General features: G+C 34.7%; 2 protein-coding genes across 3 annotated transcripts; both read left to right on the forward strand.

Annotated features, from left to right (window-relative positions):
- Nucleotides 1–3,756: 3,756 nt before the first annotated feature.
- Nucleotides 3,757–14,928, forward strand: LOC140769151 (guanosine nucleotide diphosphate dissociation inhibitor 2). 2 transcript variants are annotated; one of them, XM_073109743.1, is made up of 13 exons: nt 3,757–3,876; nt 9,406–9,468; nt 9,729–9,812; nt 10,251–10,358; nt 10,472–10,644; nt 12,395–12,506; nt 12,651–12,731; nt 12,823–12,885; nt 13,044–13,145; nt 13,277–13,401; nt 13,515–13,725; nt 13,799–13,873; nt 14,592–14,928. In XM_073109743.1, the coding sequence occupies exons 2-13, from the start codon at nt 9,415–9,417 to the stop codon at nt 14,640–14,642; spliced, it is 1,239 nt and encodes a 412-aa protein (XP_072965844.1). In that variant the 5' UTR covers nt 3,757–3,876; nt 9,406–9,414; the 3' UTR covers nt 14,643–14,928. The 2 variants fall into 2 exon arrangements, with proteins under 2 accessions (XP_072965844.1, XP_072965843.1); XM_073109742.1 differs by lacking the exon at nt 3,757–3,876 and adding an exon at nt 7,588–7,841.
- Nucleotides 14,929–15,146: 218 nt separating this feature from the next.
- Nucleotides 15,147–23,242, forward strand: LOC140769149 (serine/threonine-protein kinase rio2). Its single transcript, XM_073109741.1, has 13 exons — nt 15,147–15,712; nt 15,837–15,883; nt 15,969–16,039; nt 16,133–16,246; nt 16,341–16,516; nt 16,606–16,694; nt 16,800–16,917; nt 17,343–17,416; nt 17,606–17,653; nt 18,547–18,715; nt 19,431–19,565; nt 20,802–20,909; nt 22,760–23,242. Exons 1-13 carry the CDS (start codon nt 15,629–15,631, stop codon nt 22,955–22,957), a joined length of 1,431 nt encoding a protein of 476 aa, XP_072965842.1. The 5' UTR covers nt 15,147–15,628; the 3' UTR covers nt 22,958–23,242.
- Nucleotides 23,243–23,617: the final 375 nt, after the last annotated feature.

Below are 23,617 nucleotides of genomic sequence, written 5' to 3' on the forward strand. Positions count from 1 at the left end.
TGAGATAGTGCTCACATACTTAAAAATGAGTATATTATAGGAGTGTTCTTGACTTTAAATATTAGCGACATAGGTTTAATTGAAAATCACCTATTGGAATCAACAAAGCTAGTTGCATCTAAAATATATCCTCTAGTGTTACATTTCAGAATTTATCAGGAATGGGATTACTTTTGCTTTTTCTGTGATTAATTCTGGGCATGATCCTTGTCATTAGAACCAGATGGCAACTAATCATGGATTATTATATGAAAAAAGAGTGCAAGTGATGTGCAAGTAGGTAAACCTTTTGTAATAAATCAACAAAGCTGGTGGTATAAGTTGGAAAATAAAAACCGAAATCCTATGAATATGATATGTCCAAGAAGAACGGAATACGTCAGCTCATACCTCACATAGTAGCACTGCATGCCTGCATCCCAAGCTTTATTAGTTTAAAAGGATGGTAGAGATAGTGAATCTAATTAAAAAGGTAACATACATATATTTATGTTCTTCTGAGTCATAGCATAGCCTTTGAATAGGATGCAGTGTCCCAAATAATAGGACTCAATGGAGCTCTGTATTGAGTCTGATTTATTATCACCTGTTAATATTTTATAATTACCTTCTTTTTTATTTTTCTTCTTTATCGATGATTAATTAAAATAATCTTTTATTTTACTAAAATAGAACTCATTGTTTTCTTCTCCTTGTCCAGATTCATTTAATAATAACTCGTGGTACTTTTAGACATAAGCAATGTGATGAATTTTTGTGGCTCTGAGATGGTTGGCGTGTTCACTTCTCGCCCTCATGACTTACTTTATTCTTTCTAGAATGTCAATTTGAGTCGATCATATCTACTTTCTTGCATTTTAAGTCTTTGATCACCTGTTCCGGTTTATGAAATCATGGGAGGCATTAATTAGTTTCCCTTGTCTCGTAGCAACTGTCTTTGTAGATTAAACAACTAGATCACTCACCTAGAACTCAGCCATAACATATTCAAACTATGAGCATATAAATCTTTATAAACTTTTAATAAAAGATCTCACTAAATATCAAATTCGACGTCTATGAGAAAAATGAAATATGCGACCTCAATCATTGAGTTACATAACCCAACCACCTGTGGCCTAAGTCATTTATTTTGTTTTCTTATCTTTTCTGCTGAGCTTTAATGCATCTCTAGGTTCTTGATTTGCTTGCCAATTATTATTAGAGCAATATTGACTTTTAGATGTCATGGGTTTGAATCTACCCATGGATGTTAGGGTTGTTATTTAGCTGATTTTTACCGGAGTATTATATGCATACAATTTAGACCTATTTAGTATATATATTACGATAGTTAGTTCAATTATCTAATCTATATTTCATCAAGAGTTTATTCTTTTATTTATTCTACAATTAACTTATGAACTCATGATTTATTAAAAATAAAGGATAATTACACTAAGATATTATGAACTATTTCTCATTTTCACAAACACCCTCTCATCTTTTACTTCTTGATACATATTGACTATACACATTGATATCTTTATGAGTAAAATATTTATTTGATATCTTTTGTTAATTTTGTCTGAGGACAAGAGATTTTTCATAAGTTAAGAGTTAATGTGTATAAAGAAAATATAGATAACGTTTGGTTCGTGCATAAGAGATGATTTTTATAACTTAGGTCTTTCTTAGATACTTTTGTATATTTTGCCAAACCTTGTATAAAATAACTCACCTTATAAATTATGTACAAAATCTTATTATAAATGGTGGGGTATATTTTCTAAAAAAGATTATTATCATAACTAACATATTTATTCATAGTTAGTAATCAAATATAAATTTTTATATAAACTAATATAAGATAATTATTCTATTTTGCAACCAAACAAGAAATAATGCGCATAAAATTATTTATAAAAATCTAGGTCATATTGTCACTGCATCTCATAATTTTGAGGCAAAGCTTTCCAACTCTTCTACTAGGCTTATGGCATTGGATTTAGAAACCAAGTGGAACCACATAAAGTATACCAAATATTGTAGGTAAAAAGGAGTGGAAAATGTGATCATTGTGCTTTGTCTCCTGACTCAAGTCGAAAGCTTCAAATCTTTTTATTTATTATTTATTTATTTATTTATTTCTCATAAGGAGATGCCGTCACTTATTATTAACGTGACAGTGAGATCTCAAAACTAGTAGCTGTCACGTTGCTTTTACCCTTTCAAGACCCCCATAAGGCAAGAGGTTTCATACGATGAACCCTCTAAGAAATTGATATATATATATATATATATATATATATATATATATATATATATATATATATATATATATATATATATGAAAAGTGCCTATGAGTGCTGATATCCATCCATATCCAATTAATCACACAAATGAAATGAGGAAATAATAGTAGCTTCTGGTGACAAGAAATGCCATTTATTCCTAGCCAATACATTAAAGAACAATTCAAGTTGCTGTCGACTATATTATCTCCTTCTTTCTTGGGGATTTGATGTCAAGGTGTTTATGATTGTGGATAACAATCCACATCTAAAAAGTTCACACAATATAAATGAAATAAGGGGGAAAAAAAAAGACCTTAGATTGTTTGATAAGGAAATGCCAGTAAATTGGAGGACAAAAAAATTGCCCTAATAAATTTATTTAAAAAGTTTGGATGCAATACTTTTCTATACTTCATTTTTTTTTTGGTCCCACAAGATATGCCACACATTAAAATGCAAAACGTTAACTAAGAATTAATTAACTGTATCTTAAAAAGAGGAAGAAAAATCGACACTTGCCATCTTTCTTTCAAATGTTAATTATCAACGGCTTATTATTCTTACGTTTCATAAAAAAAATTATGACACAGATCATAAGAACTATGTCATGTGAGCAACTAAGACGAAAAAAATTAATAAAAGGTATATATATTAAAAAAAAAGTGATAGGCTAAGGAGTCTAAATGCAATTTTTTAAACAAAAATTATATTTTACAATCGATTGTTCTATAAGTAAGGTTTGAGAGTTTTACTCTCCTTAACAATAGTTTATGATTTAATTAGAGCATCGTGTGTTCTCACTATCTCTAGGAAAAATAATATATCCCTAAGATAATGCTAACACAAATTATACACTTTTATTCTTCAAATTACACTTATGATACTAATAGCCAACAAGAACTTATATTATTGGAACAAAAGATTAGGATGATAATAACAAGGATTAAATATATTATATCTCTATGCAGTTATGCTCAAGATCACTTTATCTTATATATATATTTTTTTAACCAAATTTGTTCATTTATTTTTGACTAAAGATTAGATTTTTCATAATCCGTTCAATATTAATATGACCCTTTATATTTATTATTCCAATTGATCACGGAGAAGAGTTAATTTAGATATTTTGACAATTACATTTTATTCGTTATATTTGATACAAAATAGTATTTTAGTAATTTAGATAGAATAATTTTTAGGCAGAGAGTTAAAATATATTTAACCACATACCAAAAAGAAAAAAAAAAAAGAGAACTGGATGTGGCCTACAGAGAGAGAGAGAGAGAGTAAATGGTGCAAAGAGCCAGGGGGGAGGAACCTTACAAACTATTGAATGCAATGTATTTGCCTTCTTCCATGTTCCAACTAAAGGATATATCCAACCCCACCCTTTTTGGTCCACCTGTTGGACTCTTTGGGATACACTGTATCTGGCTCCAAGATTTCAATCCATAGTTGGATAGCTATCATCTAACCCCACACCATCCAAATATAATGCTCGGATAGTCATTAAATCCTCCACCCCTCGACCATCACAGCATCAAAGCTTTCTTCAGTTCCCTTTCCTCAGTTTGGAGGATTGTTCTTCCTTAGCAGGTATAGCCTTTCTCTTTTGCTTTTTCTTTCTTCTAAGATGTTCTGATCAAGATGGTCTTGAGTCTCTTACAAGCACTATCCATGCTTTAGATTGTTTTCAGATGAATGATTTAGATAGAGGCTTAAAGGAAATAGATATTCCTGCAATCATTTTGCTATTCCTTGAAATCTTTTTTCAAAAAATGATCACTTGTCACTTGTTTGATTTCCTTAGTGGCTAGGAGTGCAAAATGATCATTCTGCATTCAGTTTTGCATCGGATGTTTCGTAATTGTCCAACATAATATGCTAATTCTAACTCTCTTTTGGTATCAGCCTTTTTCAGAACATTTTCAGATTATTAGCACAAAGTTGTTCCACAATCCAAATTCAAGATCCGGTGTAATTTACTCCAGTACTAAGGATAAAGGCATTTGAGGCCAAGTTGGTAACTTGAATTGCTGGACAATTCCACCATCAGTTTAAACACTAGAGGGCAGATCATATCAATTAGTAGTGAAGCTGGCAATTTGATAAGTTGTTATAGCTTTCGATACACAGATAGTGTAGAAGGGAAATTAGATGAACTATGGAACATTGAATTCGGAGTCAAGAATGTCAAAAGGTCTAATTGGTACAGAAAGTGATAGAGTTAAGATGATGGAGAGGAGAGTAAGAAGGACTAGTTCGGCTAAGAGAATGCATGTGGAGTATAAAGCTCCTTGTCCTCAAGGGAAAGGCGAGAGATCTTCTGCATCAAGTTATTTCCCCGCTGAATCGTTTCTTATGCTCGTCTTTCTCACAGCATCACTACTGATTCTTCCACTTATTTTGCCCCCATTGCCTCCACCGCCGTTCTTGTTACTACTGCTTCCAATTGGCATACTTGCAGTGCTACTGATCTTGGCCTTTATGCCATACGATATCCGAAAAATTGCTTCCTCTTACTTGTAAAGAGTCGGCAAACTTTCATGCCAGATATAATGAGTAAAAGTTCTGTTCTTTGAATAAGTAGTCTTCTTTTTTTTGGCTGAATGAATAAGTATTGCTTTCTAGTTCTTGCAGTGGATGGTAATTGTAATTTGCGTATATCTCTTACTTTGAGGCATTGTTCAGTGTTGAAGAACTAGCATGCATTGATCGACAAAATTCTAGTCGTCGATGCTTCAAATTTTTATTCTCCTAGGCTAGGCTTTTCGAAGAATCCAAGATCATTCCACATTTGTTTCACCTTTACCTAATTTTCTCTCCTTCACTGCTATGAATCCAAATTTTCTGATCTGATCTCTCAGTTTGATGATTTAGTCAAAGTAAAAGCCAGCTTGATATGTGTTGGACTGGATTTGGTCGTCGTCGTCGTCATTGTTGTTGTTGTGAAATCATGCTAACTGTTGTGACTGTTCTGCAATGCCACTCCTTCCTAATATGATTTGAATGGTTCCTACGAAGCAATTTCTATTGTATTACAGCAGTGGGAATGCAAGAAGGGAGCAGTTGGGCTATCAAAATCAGGACAATGACTTACTACTCTGTCATATTAACTTTCTTGCATAGAAACCTTCAACTGCATGCAAGTTGCACAAGAAGCCCATAAATTTATACTTCTTTTGGGGCCCTTGGAGATCTTCCAGTGCCCTGGTTATACTATGACAAACCTTTGTAATCAGAAAAGAATGCAAGTTAGCTCAGGAAAACCTAACTCATACTTAAATTTTTGGATCATATGAGAACAACTCATCTGTCATTAAGAATCAGAGGGTATACCTAGATTTAAATAACTTGTAAAGGTAATGATGAGAATTCTTGTTCTTTGAAATTAATCAAGAAAAAAATAAATAATAAAAGAGACTTTTGGTATGCAGGACAGGATTTTTGCAACTTAATTGCATTTTGTTTTTAGATAGGCAATAATGAGGTCTAATATGTATCTACTATAAATAGTGTGAAGTTCAATCTTGCCAATTAAAAAAGTAACTGCAATTAAATTGCAAAAGCCACTGCATAGGACTCATGTGGTTGTGGAGATCTTATTGATCATTCCCTGATACATTTTGAAAGAGATGGACATTGAACCATAAAATATTGCTTTATAGAATTATTTCAGTGGGCTCCAATGATTAAAAGAAATCATTAAGTTCTGAAAATAGAACTAAAAACAATAATATAAATATATGTTCTCCAGTGATTTGCATAATAATTTTACTCACATCATTGAATATAGACCAAACCCTACAATGCTTGCAAATTGGGAGGTTTTGACCAAACTAGCTATGTGCCAAAACTTTTTTACCAAAATAGGCTACTCATAAAATTATTTATCAAATGAGGTTTAATTTACTGTAGCTCTAATAGAAATGTTAAACTAAACAACATTTTTTCCCTGGGAAAAAACGCTGAACTGTTTACCGTTTTTTCTAGTCCTATAACACTAATATGTTTGGCGCTTTATGTATATAAATCTTTTTAATTTAGTATTTTAGTAATTTAGAAAAAAAATTGTTTGACAATAAAAACGTTGATCAGTTCAACGTTTTTATTAGGGCTACAGTGAATTAGACCTCATTTAGTAAATAAGTGTAAGGGTAGTCCATTTTGATTAATAAAAAATTAAAAAAATGAGTCTATTTTGATCAAAAACTCCAAATAAGATGAACTTTTGTTTTGGTTGAGAAAATGCTAATAAGATATACTTTGCCGTAATCATGTGTTGTAACATTGTGTATGTTTGATAAGCAGATATATTATGCATATAAAGTGCAAATGGTTTATGAGACAAATATATCATATATTAACATGACTTTGGGTCCAATAATAATAGAGTTTCATAAATTAAATGAAATAATAAAGAAAGTTCATCATTTTATTCTTAAAAAAGAGAAATTATTTAAGAACATCCTATATTTTATTTTTATTATAATTCATACATTACCATATTGATATTCTCGTCTGAATTTTGTTTAAAATGTATCAAAAACTTATTATCTGCTTCTTAATGGTTAGTTACGGTACAAATGAGTTAAATAATTCTAGATACATAACAATTTCTATAACCTTAACTAAGTTTTTTAGATTAAATTAAGAATAAATAGAGAACTAAATTTTAAAGTTAAATTACAGGTATTTTAGGTACTTTTATTTTTATCTTCAAAAGTATATAATATTCTCTATTCTGTCGGTTGTTATTACGGTAAAATTAATTTAAAATATTTTTGAGGCATTATAATTAAAAATAAAATAGGTAAATTTTGACGGATAATAAGAGCAAAAATTAAAGTGTTTCCGATAAATTTTCCTAATTTTTATTTAATTTCCTCATATTTTATTTGTCTAGTCTAATATAATAATAATAATTATTCTTATGTTCACCTATATTTTTAAATAAGAAAGTAATAATTATTTTTGATATGAAATAAAATGAATAAAAAATAAATTTTTTTAATATAATTACGGACAGTATTTTTTGATTTGATATAAACTAATTGATGAGATAAATATCGAGAATAAATTAGTAATTGAATTAGTATATAATTTTAATAAATAATATTTATATTTTAAAATGAGGTTATTAACTTATTATATTTAGTTGTTATTTTGGAATAAAATTTGTGTTACATAATAAGAAAATTGGGCTTAACATTTTAACCGTCTCCAAGCTAAGCAGGCTCTCATTTAGCCTTCTGCTAAAGTAGGCGCCGATGGCAAACTCAATGCCGACTTCTTGTTGACTGCCAGAACTCGTTTCTCCCTCCCCCAAAATCTTACGTCAACCCTCTTCCTTCGCCTTCTTCTCTCTCTGACTCTCTCTCTCTCTCTCTCTCTCTCCCCCCTCCCCCTTTCCATTTCCTTCTCCCTTACTATTCTCTTATTTCTTCTCTGGTGATCCCTAAGGTGGTATTGCCATGGATGAAGAGTATGATGTGATAGTTCTCGGAACAGGTCTCAAGGAGTGCATCCTTAGCGGCCTTCTTTCCGTTGATGGCCTCAAGGTCTTGCTTTTTCTTCTTCCTCCTCTTGATCTGATCTGTTGTACTTGGAAATATATCGCTTTTTGCTTCGAATTTTGGGTCTTGAGTATATTCTTGTGAGACGGCTCCGAGAACAGAAATGGGCAACTATGATAGTGGCGGATCGATCTCGATCCAAGTATCATATTCCAAAATTGACTCTTAAAGATTGCTTAATGGACTTTTATGGGAATTGGGTTCTCTTGGATTAAATAAAAAATTGATGTTTTTGGTGTTTGTTCTTCTTTTGCCTATGACTGTGCTGACTAACAACAAGTGACCCCAAGGATCGGATCTTGGGGTGTAACATAGTTTGGGTCTGTTCTATTTTCAGTCTAGACGGATGCCCTCGAATTAGATAAGAAAAAGAAAATGATGTTTTGGTGCTTGTACTTCTTGTGCTTAAAATTCTGCTGGGAATAACAGATGACCTCCAAAAATTGGATCTTGGGGTGTTACATAGATTGGGTCTATTATATTTTTGATCTTGCTTCCGGTATGGTATGCATGACGATTATGGAAAAGCTATTCTGTACAAGTATTTGCTGTGATTTCTTCGGTTGCACTTCAAGTGTAAAAAGAGGGAACATGAGGTGATTTGACTTTGATTTGCAGTCTGTGGAGCTTTTTGGTTCCTTACGCTGCTTGAATTGTTTGATCATTTAGATTGATTGTGATACTTATGGCAGTACTAGATTCAGGTTGTTTTAATCTCTCATATTCGTGTATCGGGTTGATTTCCTGAGTTTATTAGCAGTTCTGAATTACAAGCAGAGTGATCTTTTGTTGTCTTAGACGTGTAGTAGCTACTTTCAATCATTTTCATTAATCTTTGGTGTAATCTTATATTTGTCGCACTCTTGTTTTCAGTTTCCTCTGGTCTCGTGGTTCTTTTGGGTGCTTTATACGTGATCTATTTTATCTGCATCTTGTTGGTTTGTCTTTGCAGTGGGACTTATGAAACTAATCTTTGCATATATATTGGAATTGCAGCATGGATTAGCCTTTGAATGAGAACCTAGCTTGAGCTGTTTCAATTATTTTTCTTAGCTGCTTTACAATAAGCATGGTAATCTTCTGACGTCTAGGGCAGTATTGTAGTGGGAACTATCTATTAGAATAGCAAGCTTTGTTCTAGGCTTCTGCTATAGTGGCAGTCCTTATCCCTTGGGGCTTGGTTGGATCTGTTGCTCGTTTAGGTAGTGTTTGTCTTTATCTGCTTTCATTTCCAGCCATTTCATGACAGAACTAGAGTTTGATAATTGTGATATTCTGTGAAAAGATAAGAAGTTTCTATCTGTGTTCTTTGATAGTATGTATAGATGCTGTGCTGAAATTTGCACTCACCAGAATATGTAGTTTGCAAAATTTACTTGCAACTTACTGTTATGGGAACAGTTCTTATAAAATTTCTTTGTTGTTAAATATTAGATAACTTTTCTTCCATAGATCGGATCTGATGAGCAATTGCTATATTTGCCACATAAGAAGTTAGTGATTTTAAGAAATTATTTTTGTTTCCTAACAGTGTGCAATTGTGTATCAGGTCTTGCATATGGATAGGAATGATTACTATGGAGGAGAGTCAACATCACTAAATCTCATTCAGGCAAGAAAGTTTAATCATCTTTGGTTACATTTTTGGTGACAAGAATATTTTTATGTTGTCAGCATTATATGTTCTCATTGCACACATCAAATGCAAAAGTTGCTCGTCAGTGATAATTCTCTTTGTAATGAAGAAGAAGAGCATCATGCCTCACATAGGACAAGTTCTGTTAAATTATTATCGTAGTAAAAATACATGATTTACATCCAATATATTTATTGTCTTCCAATACTTGCTAAAATTGTACCTTTCTTATGTAGCTCTGGAAGAGGTTCAGGGGTAATGATAAGCCACCAGCACATTTAGGGCCCAGCAGAGATTACAATGTTGACATGGTTCCAAAGGTTTGTACGTATTACAGTTCTGTAGTGTATTGGTTCTTTCCTTTAATCTTATTTATCTAACAGCGATGACCGCAATCTAGGTTTTTCCACTAAAACTCTTTTAGCATGATCAAAGAAATAAGAGATATGTTAAGCTATGAGATACCGGAAATAGAGACAGGCAATGCATTTTATATCTTGAACATTTGAAATTTGTGACACAAGTGAAGTGCCCATATAAGGTGATAAATAATGCATGTTGTCCTTAAAGTTAGTCATTGCATTGACTTTAAAGATGCTTTTATTTTAAGATGGAACATCATGATGAGATTAGAAATGCTTCATTTAAAAATTTATCTTTTGTGGAACACTTGTAGTTGGATTTAGCACTCTGACAACTTTATCATGGGCGTTTTCTAGTGGATAATGTAATTCACAAGATAATCTATCTGTTTCTAGTTTATGATGGCAAATGGAACTCTGGTTCGTGTCCTCATTCATACAGATGTCACAAAATATCTGTCCTTCAAAGCTGTAGATGGAAGCTATGTTTTCAATAAAGGAAAGGTATATATATTTACTTCTGCTGATGTGATAAAGCATTTATATCTGTTAATTTTGTCATATTTAGCATGCACTGGTTCTTATATCCTTTACTTTCTGCTATTGTACTTTGACAGATTCACAAGGTTCCTGCCACTGATATGGAGGCACTCAAGACCCCATTGATGGGATTGTTTGAGAAACGCCGAGCTAGGAAGTTCTTTATTTATGTCCAAGATTATGATGAAAATGATCCAAAAACTCATGAAGGGTTGGACCTTACAAGAGTGACAACTAGGGAATTGATCTCGTGGGTATCTGATTATTGTTTTTTGCATTTTCTGTTCTATGATAGAAAATAGCTGGCACTGGATGCTCATAAAAATACTTATATTGCTAAGTCAGTCCTAAGTTTTAACTGTCCATACCGGTAGTTTCCATCTTTATTACAGATGATGACCATATTAAGACTCAGTATAGTAGAATGTTAATACTTTATAATCAATTTGGGTGCATCTGTAGGGGGCCACTGATGCGAACCGGGTCAGATCGGATCACATCAAAAGAAGATTAGACTCAATGGATTGAGTCTAGTTATCTTATTTGTTTTTTTAGTTTAGTTAGAAAGTTAGGATTTTATTTAATTAACTAAATCCAGCTCTACGTAGTTTTGGAAGAATATTCGTAGAATATTCTATAGACGTCCAAATAAATTCAAATCAGCTGGATAAGATCGCCAACCTCTAGATCTACAACTTTGGTATTTTGATTTAGTTAGTTAGCTAATTTTATCTTGTTGTTTAAATTTTAAATAAATCAGATAATCTGCATGCGAATCCGATCCGCTATGGATTTTTACTCCTATAAATAGGAGTGAACATAATTATAGAATTAAATTGAATCATTGAAAGAAATCTGAGTTTAGCCAGTTATTATTTTCGTCTTTATCTTTTTATTTTAGTCGTTAGATTGTTTTTATCTTCATAGGAGTAGATCATAATTGTAGATCTCTTTTAAGCATCCAAACTCTAGCCACCTCTTACCTCTAGCAGCCATCTTACAATACGGCCGTCCACCACTACCCTTGGCTGTCTGCCACCCTCCGACAATCGCCACAACGTCGAAAATTACCGTTCTGCCCTCTCTGACCTATCTCCATTATTTTATTTTTATCTTTTAATCCCGACCTCCGATTTAGGTGAAACTAGAGCCATTAGAATTCTAACTTACGAGGCTACGTCCACCTAAATTTTTATAATCATCTTACGGACAAATCGTTCCAGATTTGGTCCGTAACAGCCACCTACACTAAAAGCAAGGCTATTTTATTATTTAGTGGTACTGTTCCCTGAAGAGGATCTGAAATTCTTTAAAGATGAGGAGTTTCTTAGTGTTTCCTCAGTTAACTGATGGTAGAGGACTGAATGTAAGACTAAAAGACATTGCAGAAGCATGGGGATTGGAATGATACAAGATGGTAATATGGTATATAACTTTTTGTTCCTTTGCACTTTGGATAGCTGCCTCCTCCAGAAGTTATATCTTCAGGCATGGTTTAGAGTCGTCCAACTTTGTTGACCTCAGAAGGTTGTACCTTGTCTTTGTTGTACAATGTTGCTATAGATCAGCCATCCCACTGGTTGCATAGGTGTAATAATAGGCGATGTTGAGATAGATCAGCATAGGCTCACCTGGATCCTAAGTTTTCCTCAGCCAAGAGTTCTATCAATCCGAAGAATTTTATACATTGCTATATCTAAAATTTCGATGTGATTGAATTTATGTTTTTTTCTTAGTGGTCTTGTTTTAGTTCATCAATAAAATTACTGAAGAGATTTAATTGTTATTATGAATTAAATAGAACTGCAACAGTGGTACTAAAGATTTGATTGTTGTTGTTGATGATAATGTTGTAGTCATTGTTTTTTAATGTATTCAGAGGAGAACTCTTTTGAGCAAAAACGGGAAATATTTTTCTGATTCTACACTAGAGTTAACTGCTAGTAGCATATATTGTGTCCTGAACTCTGATTTATTTTGTATCCATTTTGTTTCTTCAGAAAATATGGGTTAGATGACAACACAATGGACTTCATTGGTCATGCATTGGCTCTTCATAGAGATGACCGCTATCTGTATGAACCTGCACTAGACACTGTCAAAAGAATGAAAGTAAGTCTTTTTACCAAGAGCATGTGGCTACTTTTCAATTTATAACTATCTATTGCTCAGTCAACCTTGTTGACCTCCTTTTGGCTGTCCTCATAACCTGCTAATAGTGAAGTTGTTTTAATTTGATTTCTGGTTGTTTGTTAGCTTTATTCCGAGTCTTTTGCTCGTTTTCAAGGAGGGTCACCATACATTTACCCATTATATGGATTAGGAGAGTTACCACAGGTCAGTCATTTTTATTCTTTATTTTCTCGCACTTCATATATTTTGTAAGACAAGTCTATTTTATAATGCAAGGTGCTTTCTGGATATACAGGCTTTTGCACGCCTTAGTGCTGTTTATGGTGGGACCTACATGTTAAATAAGCCGGAGTGCAAGGTAACCTTAGTCCTTTATTAGTTTGCATGCCTGTTGTCACGACCTCCTACAGTTAGTGATTGGCAAATACATTTATGCATGATATGAAAGTTATGTCATTCTTAATGGGTTTCTTATCTTTCTCTTATATGATTGCTTATGGTTTGGATCATCCCTAGGTTGAATTCGATATGGAAGGAAAAGTCTGTGGTGTCACTTCAGAAGGGGAAACTGCTAAATGCAAAAAAGTTGTCTGTGACCCTTCCTACTTGCCTAATAAGGTGAATGCTCTTATTTTGCTTCTCCTTGGTGCTATTGCATTTGAGAAACATCGTAATGAAATATATAAAGTCTTAAGATAGTCTTGCTAGAATAAAGTATCCCACTGAGGTTTCTTGTGATTGGTCGTTAGGTTAGGAAGGTTGGGAAAGTGGCAAGGGCAATTGCTATTATGAGCCACCCCATCCCAAACACTGATGAGTCGCACTCTGTACAAGTTATATTGCCCCAAAAGCAAATTGGCCGCAAGTCAGACATGTGAGATTTTTCCTCTTAAAACTTATATAACTTGTGCTTGTGCTGTTTTCTGAAATTCTTTTTTTTTTTAAATCCCATTACCTTACTGTATTGATATCATGTATTTTTATCAGGTATCTTTTTTGTTGTTCTTATTCCCACAATGTTGCGCCAAAGGGGAAGTTTATTGCATTTGTATCAACAGAAGCTGAAACTGATCATCCGGAGATGGAACTAAAGCCAGGGATTGATCTTCTTGGGCCAGTAGACGAGTTGTTTTATGATACATATGATAGATATGAACCTGTCAATGAACCCTCCTTGGATAATTGCTTCATCTCAACTGTAAGCTCTACCAAAACATTTCCTTTTAGTTTCAAATTTTGCAGATAATGACAATTTTGCTCCATCCCTGCAGAGTTACGATGCTACAACTCATTTTGAGTCTACCGTCATGGATGTGCTTTCCATGTACACAATGATCACTGGAAAGGTAATGTTTATTTCATAATTCTTTTCTGGTTTTCTTGATTGTCTTGTTACATATTATAACACTGTTTGTGGATATAAATCTGATGGCATGTAACTCATTACTATCTTCATCCAGCTACTGGCTTTATGCCTCTGTGTTATCTTTTACTCATCTCAGGGTTCTTTCATCACCTGATGATGATGCTGTTGGGAGCCAACATTTGTTTCTTCTTTTATAATGCTTCTGTGTGTCAAAAGTATTTTTGTAGACCTTGTTGAATGACCATTCAAATTGATGGTCTAGCAGTCCAAGACTGGAAACCAGCAAGCTTTACCTCCTATGCCACTCTTTTCTAGATTCCCGATCTCTATTCTACCAAATAAGCTTTGTCTTGGCCTCTTCTCATGTTTCTGGTGTGAGAGATCATGTCATTGAAGGGCCCATCTTTTGTTTGTAAGATTTTCCCTTTTTTTTTTCCCTCTAAACACCGGTTAGTCCTACCCATCTTATTGCTTCACATTATAACCGATTCAAAAAGATTTCCGATAGCTTAATGGTACTTTACAAAGGTTCATCGGGCTTTTCTGGTTCAGCAGTTGCCTCATCACTTTCTCAATTTTTATGATCGAAAAATCTAATTTCATTAGCACTTCCGCAACCCTAGTTCTAACTTTATAGCCGTGTTTCTGTGCTATTACAGTAGATACTCAAATCTAACCTCTTCTTATTCTTCTAACAGAGTGCTGATCTTAGTGTGGATCTGAGTGCTGCCAGTGCAGCTGAAGAATGAGAAAACTCATATTTGTTCAACTTCCGCCAAATTACGAGATTTCCTGGGAAGTAAAGATGGCAGAATGAAGTGGGCAACATGAGTTTTTAGCTGCTATTTCCTTGTTAACATGCCAACATAATATAGTGTATTCTTGACATTTTACCTGGTCATTGCGAGAGTATTCTGCATGATATGGATTCAGAACAAAGCTACAATTATGGCTTGTTTATTATGCTGTTCCATCCTATAAGGGATCCTGTTTTCAAAGACTTCAATGCAAACCTAAAACTCCAGTTGCTTTTAATTGGATTCAATTGAGATTTGATTAGGAGATATATGCTCTCTATTCTTTTAAGGAGATCTCTTTATATATATAATTCCATTGGAATACGGCATAATAGGATAATTTGATATTTAAAAAGAAAATAGGATTTGATTATGAAATTTACCTTTAGGTCTGATCAAAATTCGATAAAATTAGAGAGAGATTGAATTTATCGATCCAAAATTTTGAAAACCGAATCCGATTAGGGTTGCACCACTAGGCTAGACCCCTTTCTTGGGCCGCTGTCCCGACCTATTTAAACAATATAATCCCTCCTCCGCCACCTCTCTCCTCTTCCTCGGCGGCGCTTCCTCCTCCGTCGGGCCTCTTCACCTCTCCTCCACCGCCGCCACGCCTCCTCCTCCTCCTCCTCCGCCAGCGCTGCCTCTCCGCCGCCACTCTCTTCCTCCTCCACCGGCACTCCTCCGCCAGCGACGTCCCCCCTCCGCTCTACTTCTCCTTCCTGATTGCCACTATCAGGCCGGCCCGAAGAGCCTAAGGTTTCGGCGCTGGCCAGGCCTAGGCCCGAAGTTGGCTTGAACCCGGTTCGACCCGGCCCATAGGTCGTAACTACCTCTGGGTCTACTGCTGTGAGAGGAGATTTATACTTGAAAACCCTAGGAAGCGCGCCACCGAACAAATCTCCGTTCTCCTCGCTGACCGCCTGCCCGCCGTCGCCATGAAGCTTGACGTGAACGCTTTGAGATACCTCTCCAAGGACGATTTCCGTGTCCTCACGGCCGTCGAGATGGGCATGAGGAACGTAGGGATTCTATCTCTCTCTCTCCTATCCGCATTTTTTTCCTCGTATTCTTGGTTCTTGTTTAAATACTCTCGAAATTTACAAGAAAGGATATAATTTTTGATGTTGTTTTTCCCAATTTCAGCACGAGATCGTACCTGCAGAGCTCGTTGAAAGGATCGCCGGCCTAAAGTTAGCTTCTTCCCCATTCAAAGAACTGTTTTTTCTTACGAATTTTAACAAATTTGGATATTTAAAAGAGAATTTGTGGTTGTAGACATGGGGGAACGTATAAGGTGCTGAAGAATCTGCTAAAGAACAAGCTCGTGCATCACGATTCTTCTAAATGTACTATCCTTCAAGCCACGTTGCGTGGATTTTACCTTTCTCATTTACACCTGATGTTTGGTTCCTTCCTTCATCGTTTTTCTTTTGCTTTAGATGATGGGTTTCGGCTCACCTATCTTGGGTACGATTTCCTTGCAATTAAGACGTTGGTCAATCGCGGTGTGTTTGCCGCAGTTGGGCGTCAAATTGGTGTTGGAAAGGAGTCAGGTATTTGATTTCAAGCACTTGATCATAAAATTGACATTGCCTTTGGTGTTATTGTAGTGTTGTTTTAAAAGCGTGTACTTTTTTCTGTGTAAAGACATATTTGAGGTTGCTACCGAAGATGGGACAGTCCTTGCAATGAAGCTTCATAGGTTGGGTAGGGTCTCTTTCAGAGCTGTCAAGACTAAGCGTGACTATTTGCTTCATCGGAACAGCTACAATTGGCTGTACTTGTCACGACTTGCTGCCCTCAAGGAATATGCTTTCATGAAGGTGTCTTGCTGTTAATATATCCCTCTTTCGTGATGGAAAAATAGTATACTCATTTTTATACGTGATTGTGTTTGTTATCTGTTCTGAAGGCTCTAGGGGAGCATGGGTTTCCTGTTCCAAATGCTGTCGACTGCAACCGGCATTGTGTGATCATGTCCCTTGTCCAAGGATATCCACTGTAAGAATGTCTTGAAATATTATATTTTCTGTTGCCTAACTACTAGCACTTGCAGTTTGTTTCACTCATTTGGAGTATTTATCAGGTGCACTTCTGTTACTGCAGTGTTCAAGTAAAGCAGTTGCAAAACCCAGATGATGTTTTTGAAACGATAATGGGTCTTGTTATTCGTCTAGCAGAACATGGTCTTATACATTGTGATTTCAATGAATTCAACATTATGGTATGTGTTGCTTCTGGTACATATTCTATTTATTTTATCTTCATTGCAATAGAAACTTTACTTATGAATAAAATGATTGTTTGAAATTCCCTCCTCTCCTCCTGCCATCTATATTTCACAACTTTTACGGAGAATCAAGTCTAAAATATTCTACATAAGTTTCATTAAGACCCTATCAGTACTGTTTTCTCAGATAAGCAAGACTATTTCTGTTCTGCTGTTAGAACTTAGAACTTGTTACTATTATTGAGGGCTTGATAATTTTTCCAATGAGGTTATTTTTCATTTCTGTGTAAGAAGTGACACATTATTTCTAATGGTAGATGTCTTTACTATTTTGCTTTAGTATAGTTAAATTGACACAACTGCTATTCTTTTGTTATTGGCTGGCATATCTATATTTATTGGGTTTGCGCTCCTTGTAGATTGATGATGATGAGAAGGTCACTATGATAGATTTCCCTCAGATGGTATCAGTTTCTCATCGCAATGCAAAGATGTATGTGATATATTTTGCTATTGCTGAATTTACTGTTTGTTGCTTGAGTCTATGAAATCTGTGACTATCTAATTGTATATTGTCACCGCTTGTTAACTTCTTAATTAGTTTCTCTTTTTTGAGTTTTTCTATTTGACTAGTTTATCCACATATATGGTGCTTAATTTTTTAAATTTCTGTTCCTTCCAGGTACTTTGATCGAGATGTTGAATGCATTTTCAAATTCTTTAGCAGGAGGTTTGTTGCTAAAACTAAATGCATACAATGTTACAACATATGCAAAAATCAACTATGTATTCCTGCTCTGTATTAGACAGAGCTACCAATTTAGTTACACTGCTGGCCGATATTTAATATCAATCAAGTTTTGCCCAATTTGTAAATTGCTTTATACAGATAGGAATTTTGTTGGTAAGTCTAGTAGCTGTCTATCTTCACATTGACATTATTAGATGGCTTGTAAAGGAAAATTGTCTTAATAATGGACCTCTAGATTAAGAGGAATAGCAATACCTTTTTGTTAACAGGATGTAGTGGACAAGCTAGAGGTTGCAATGTTGCATAGATTGAGAAAGAAAAGAATTGGGCATGCCCAGCAGAGACTTGTAAAAAACAAGTAGGGAAGATTGTCTTCATTAAAAATAGTTGATGCTTTGGGCTCGCTTGGGTTGTCCGGTCAAATATGGTAGGGCTTTACCCTGGTTTTTGTTGCCATTGATATTATGCACTCATACTTCTAGGAAACTTCATCATTCTCATATTACAGCCTTTTAGAACTAGTGCAGGTGTAATGCTTACTTTTATGTTTCTTCTTATAGAAGAAGGTACGGTTCTCATATTTCTTCTAGCAATAGAATCACCTTAGTATGATCTTTTCTGCTATATGGCAACAAAATTCGTGAAATTCTTTTGGTGTTATGCAGTCATTTCTTTATGCTAGATGGACAAGCTACAAATTACAAGAACTAGAATATAATAGATACATAGATTTCCATGTCCCTTTAATGCTGCCCAAAGTGCTTTGTTGTTGCTATTAATTCTTTATATGCACAATGTCCCTAAAAAAGTTGTGGCCATAATTATGCTGGCTTTAGATTATTATAAAATATCCTCTTTTTTTCCTTTGGCAGATTTAATCTTTCATATGAAGAAGACAATGATGCGTGTGATGGTTCAGAATCAGAAACTGAGGAAAATGGTAGGCCATCCTTCTCGTCCATACAAAAAACTTCTGGTTTCTTGGATAAGGAACTTGCTGCCAGTGGCTTTACGAGAAAGGATCAAGATGAGATAGAAAAGGTATGTCTGTTTAATATGATGTGCTGTTGATAAATGCAGACAATGACTGGTATGGCAGTATTCTTGCTTCCTATATTAATGTAGCCAAAACGTAGCGTTGTTTGTTGCTACCTGTTTCATGCTTGGAAGTATCAGAAAATTGTGATCGACTTTTCCTGTTTGCTTTATTATAGTATCAACTAAATACAATGTAATAATTACTTTATTCTTCTGAGTTCTGACAGGTATCTACTTTTTCACTTATGGTTTGGCTTTTCACAAAGATGATATTTTGTGAACTTGAGATTAGCCATGTTTCTTGTTTGCCCCATTTTACCTATTTGCTTGCTAGCCCTTATCCATTTTCATACCAATCAAATGAATGGGTCCACAATATCCTAAAAGTTATTCTATTTTAGATATCTTTGGAACATGTTCAGAATGGAGGGGATCTTCCATTTGGATGATTTGTCATTAATCTTGAACATTTAACTCAATTTTAATGAAAACGTGTAGTGTTAGCCCAAGGGAAGAAAAATCTAGTGCCTTGTGTATAAAGTAACACTTTGCATATGGCAAGTTAAGACATTTCATCACATTTTACCGTGTTCTGGTCTTTGATGATGGTTCTGGTGGTTAATGTTGGGAAACTCTTCACATCTTTTTTTTATGTGATTGTTCAAAGTCTACACTTCTTGAATGTTCTGTATTTTCTATCTTATAATTGGTTCTGCAGTTAATTGAAGGAGGAATGGATCAAAAGGATCCTACGAGTTCTGAAGATGAGGAGCTTGTGGAAGAAGGTGAAGCGCCAGATGAAGTTAATGATACTATTTCTGTTGAGATGAATGCCTTGCAGATCGTCAATCAGGTATCTTGTCGTGCTTCAGAAGAAGTTGAACTAGTTACAAAATTTTGTGATATTTCATTCATCACTAGTGTCTACTAATGTAGTGTGGTCCAATAAACATTTCTTAAAGTTGTCAATGGCTAAGCAATTTGTATTGGCCAATTTCTGGTTTGAGATTGCAAAGCTACTAAAGTAAGCTTCTCATCATAGCTTTTATTCTTGTATAATTTGATTGTATATCAATTCACTAGTTTGATATGGGTTTGTGTCAGTTTAAAAGAACCAAGCCTTAACCAGACCCATTTATAATGGATTATTCGTTTCCAGAATTTTATATTGTATGGACCCATGAATGTCTTATTGATTTAATGAGAAAATTTTTGGCGCAACGATCGGTTGTAATGGAAGACTACTACTAAAATGGTGGATTGTAACTAAAGGAGTTGAAGCAAGGGATAAGATTTGAAAAATGTACTTCCTGAGCCTTCCTGGAATGAAGTCACAAACTAATTCTAGTCAATTCTGCTCGTATGACTACTCGATTAATCCACCCCTAGTGATTTGGATCTAGTGTGACAATCAATAGTAATACCTGATCAGTTTTTTAACCATTCTTGACTTTAGCTGACCATCCCAACCTTATACACCTCGCCGATACCAGTTTGCTTTAGGTTTGGTTTTGGCAGATGGTGTGGTTTGGATTGAAGATAGTTGTCCATACTCCATAGTTATATAGCAGGTAAGAAAATGGCATGTACTGCATAGAGTAATTTAAAGCAGTAGCAAGATTATAAATATTGTTGACTACCTATTCTGAAACATACAATGGAGTCGAACATGTAATGGGACATTAATTGATCCTAATAGAACTCAAACCTAACTAGCTTTCTACATGGGAGCCAAACTTGGATAAGTCCAAGTTGAGCATTACTGCATTACTTGCATAAAATATAGTTATTGATAATAATGTTGATTTTGCATTAACTGTACATCTTAATTTCATGTAGAGATACTGAGTGGCAACAACCACTTCCTTATATCATCAGTATGTGTTGCATAAAATTATCTTGTAATGAGTAGTATTATATTGTTTCTGCATACCTTTCATCACATGGAAACTGGACCCATCAGGATCTTCATTATTTAATGTTTGAGCTTGAGTTATTCTAAGTCTAACCAAGCTGAAAGCCAAAGTAACATTTGGTTTAAGATTTCCATATATGTAATGATCCATCACTCTTTGATGTACTTCTACAGCAAGAGATGACCATGAGTTGCAATGATCGGGAAAGATTGGAGGAGGGTCCGAGTTCATGTGATCCCAGCATTGGCGGTGAAAAGGAAACTTTGGTATCAGGAGAGCAGGTGTTTTTCATCACTGCCTTGTTCTGGTCTTGAGTCCACTTCGATCTTTTTCTTAGCAAGCATATGTTCCTTTTGAACATGATATGATCATAGCTAGTTCAATCTCAGGATACACAGAACGAAGAACATCTTCTTGTCATAGTACTGGCCTTGAGTTAGCTTTGATCATTTCATGCATATTAATTTTAATATTTCTCAGCTTTTATTTCTTATACCTGTTCAATTTAAGCTACAACTATGTGTAGTTGAGTACAAGTTAGTTGATTGATCCTGGCCTTATAATAGAAAATAAGCATGGAAATGTCTATCTTATGACTTGTGAATTCCATTGTCTGAAATATTTAAGACTCAGAGCTTTAGTGGCAGTAACCATCCAAGATGCATTGCATCTTGAGGGATACACTTTAGCGGCTAATGTCGCCACATCTTTAGTTGATTTGGAATGTCAATACTCAGGAGTGCTGTATAATTGAGTCTTCTTATGTTAAGAAGCATATATGTGCACCTCCAATTTTTTTTATATGAACTCATGGAACCAGTTTTCTTAGGCATGTAATTTCTCTATTATCATTTAAATGTGTTTCCTGATGTTTATCTATTAGACAAGTAACTCAGCGGTTTCTTGCATCTTCAATGAGTAGAACAACTTTACCACATTTTTATTTAGATACTTTCTAGTTCCAGCCTTGAAGATTTCTACTTAATAACTTCGGTTCTGGCTTATGTACATTCTACTTTTATATATATTGTGGACATATTAGAACAACCTACTCTTTGTCCTCCCTCCCTAGACCAAAGACAGGAACCTTGTGCACTGGGATGCTCTTTAACCTACTCTCCTCTCCCACTGCAACAAAATTCACCAGAAAACTTGTAGAACATTGAACAACTTATCCATTTTAATTAATAGAAGATCTGCTGAAAGGCATGAGTTTTGAAAATGTAAGGGCGACTTCTAATACCAACAGTTGGCAGAATCTTAATTTAGTTGAGAGCGACTTCTTTTAGGTAATTTATTCTATTTAAAAACTGCAGATATTATTTTAGTAACAAAATGAAAATATCTGTTTCCTACTCATCTGAGATGGTGTGTTCCAGTCTTCTATTGCTGTGGTCTGACCACAGTTATAAAAGTGCGTGGCGTTCTTATTGTTTATTGATAGAAGAGATAAACGTAGATTATAACAAGAAATACTGAGGATATGGCTTTTATCTGGTTTTTCTTTCACTGCTTCATTTATGTAACAGGTTCTATTTGTTTTAGATAGTTGGGTAGCCAAATTATTTAACTTAGGTACTTCAGAATTCCTAAGAGTAAGTTTAGTGATGATAGTTGTTTTTGCATCTTCTTTCTTATGCTGATAGTCAAGAGTTATAGTCTCAGTTACTTCTTAATTTTATTTTACCCTCAAAAGGTTATTTCCTCTGTCCAATCATTATTATTTTTGAGCATGAATTATAGAAAGTCATGGTCAAATTAGTTGTCGAATGTAATTGCGTAAGGAATTTTGAAGTTTGAATTATAATCTAATTGTTGGAACGTGGGATAATGCTGAAGACTCCTATGCCCCACCTTTCCCGTGCTCCATGCATGGGTTTACGGTAGCTAAATTTTATGGTTTGTCTAGTATCTAGTACTCTGCAGTAGGCACAATACTTGGGATCTTGCTGGACCAATGGTCTGCAGTATGGTGGCAGACAGTGATGGGTGAATCATTGAAATTACCAACTTCATGGAAGCATAACATTGATAATGCATAATACTAGTACTATGGATAGTTGGAAACTTACTTTTAAATTTGAGATTGTTATCTGACTAGCCATCTAAATTTGTATATGGGTTCTTCCAGGATGGTAGTGATGAGTCAGATGAGGGTGATGGTGATGGTGATGCTGTACTCGTGAAACGCCTAAACAAGCAAAGAAAGCGAGCTATAGCAGCTGCTCATGGCAGAACAAGGCTTCTTGCTTCAAGGAATTCTTACAAGGATAAGGGTGGGAAGAACTCTCACAATTCAAAAATCCAAAGGCAGGCATTGAAGTGGTGATGCAAGTGAGTCGAATTAAACAAATGATTCAAAAGGCTAGATTGGGTACTAGTATTTGATTTTTCTAGTGCTTCGAAGGCCAACAATAGCCCCAGAGCTTTCTAGAAGTAAAGCTCTCATAATTTTGCTAGAGGTCCAATACCCCATGTATTAAGTTTTTTGGTTAGTGAATTGTTCCATGTTATTGCAATGTCTACCGAAGAGAAGATAAGGAATCCACACGTTGGTCATGTGTACTTTATATGTATATTTTACTCACTTTAAATTCAAGTTGTTTTCTAGGATTGCTATTGTCTCATGGTTTGTCAATTATATCAGCAAATACCATTCAGCTATTTTTTTTTTCATATTTCTGAAGCAATATTGTGTGCCAATGCTCAGCAGATAAGGAACTCAGACAAGTATAAATAAACTTGCACATACAAATAATTTTATATGGTGTTGTGTGTATGTATATATATATAATATTTAATGGCAAAGCTCTACTCAATTCTTCCTATCTACAATACATGCCTAATCCTGTAATCCATTACAAGAGACCAAATAAATATTTACAGTTGCCTACTCGATTCATTGCAGGAATCTTAGACAACTTGCAGTAGCTAAACAGAAGTATATTGAATTACATATTGCTACTTAATTAATGCATATCCTTGGTAC

Source organism: Typha angustifolia, chromosome 10 (assembly GCF_048772165.1).
Source record: "Typha angustifolia cultivar Huaian chromosome 10, ASM4877216v1, whole genome shotgun sequence".
Classification (NCBI taxonomy): Eukaryota; Viridiplantae; Streptophyta; class Magnoliopsida; order Poales; family Typhaceae; genus Typha; species Typha angustifolia.

Bases quoted from the DNA above. Each gene is read 5' to 3' on its own strand.
- LOC140769151 (XM_073109742.1), top strand. From the start codon at position 7,755: ATGGATGAAGAGTATGATGTGATAGTTCTCGGAACAGGTCTCAAGGAG. The intron at 10,645-12,394 runs GTGGGTATCTGA...TTGTTTCTTCAG, and splicing joins ACAACTAGGGAATTGATCTC to AAAATATGGGTTAGATGACA. The intron at 12,886-13,043 runs GTAACCTTAGTC...GATCATCCCTAG, and splicing joins TAAATAAGCCGGAGTGCAAG to GTTGAATTCGATATGGAAGG.
- LOC140769149 (XM_073109741.1), top strand. From the start codon at position 15,629: ATGAAGCTTGACGTGAACGCTTTGAGATACCTCTCCAAGGACGATTTC. The intron at 15,713-15,836 runs GTAGGGATTCTA...TCCCAATTTCAG, and splicing joins TCGAGATGGGCATGAGGAAC to CACGAGATCGTACCTGCAGA. The intron at 16,517-16,605 runs GTGTCTTGCTGT...TCTGTTCTGAAG, and splicing joins AGGAATATGCTTTCATGAAG to GCTCTAGGGGAGCATGGGTT.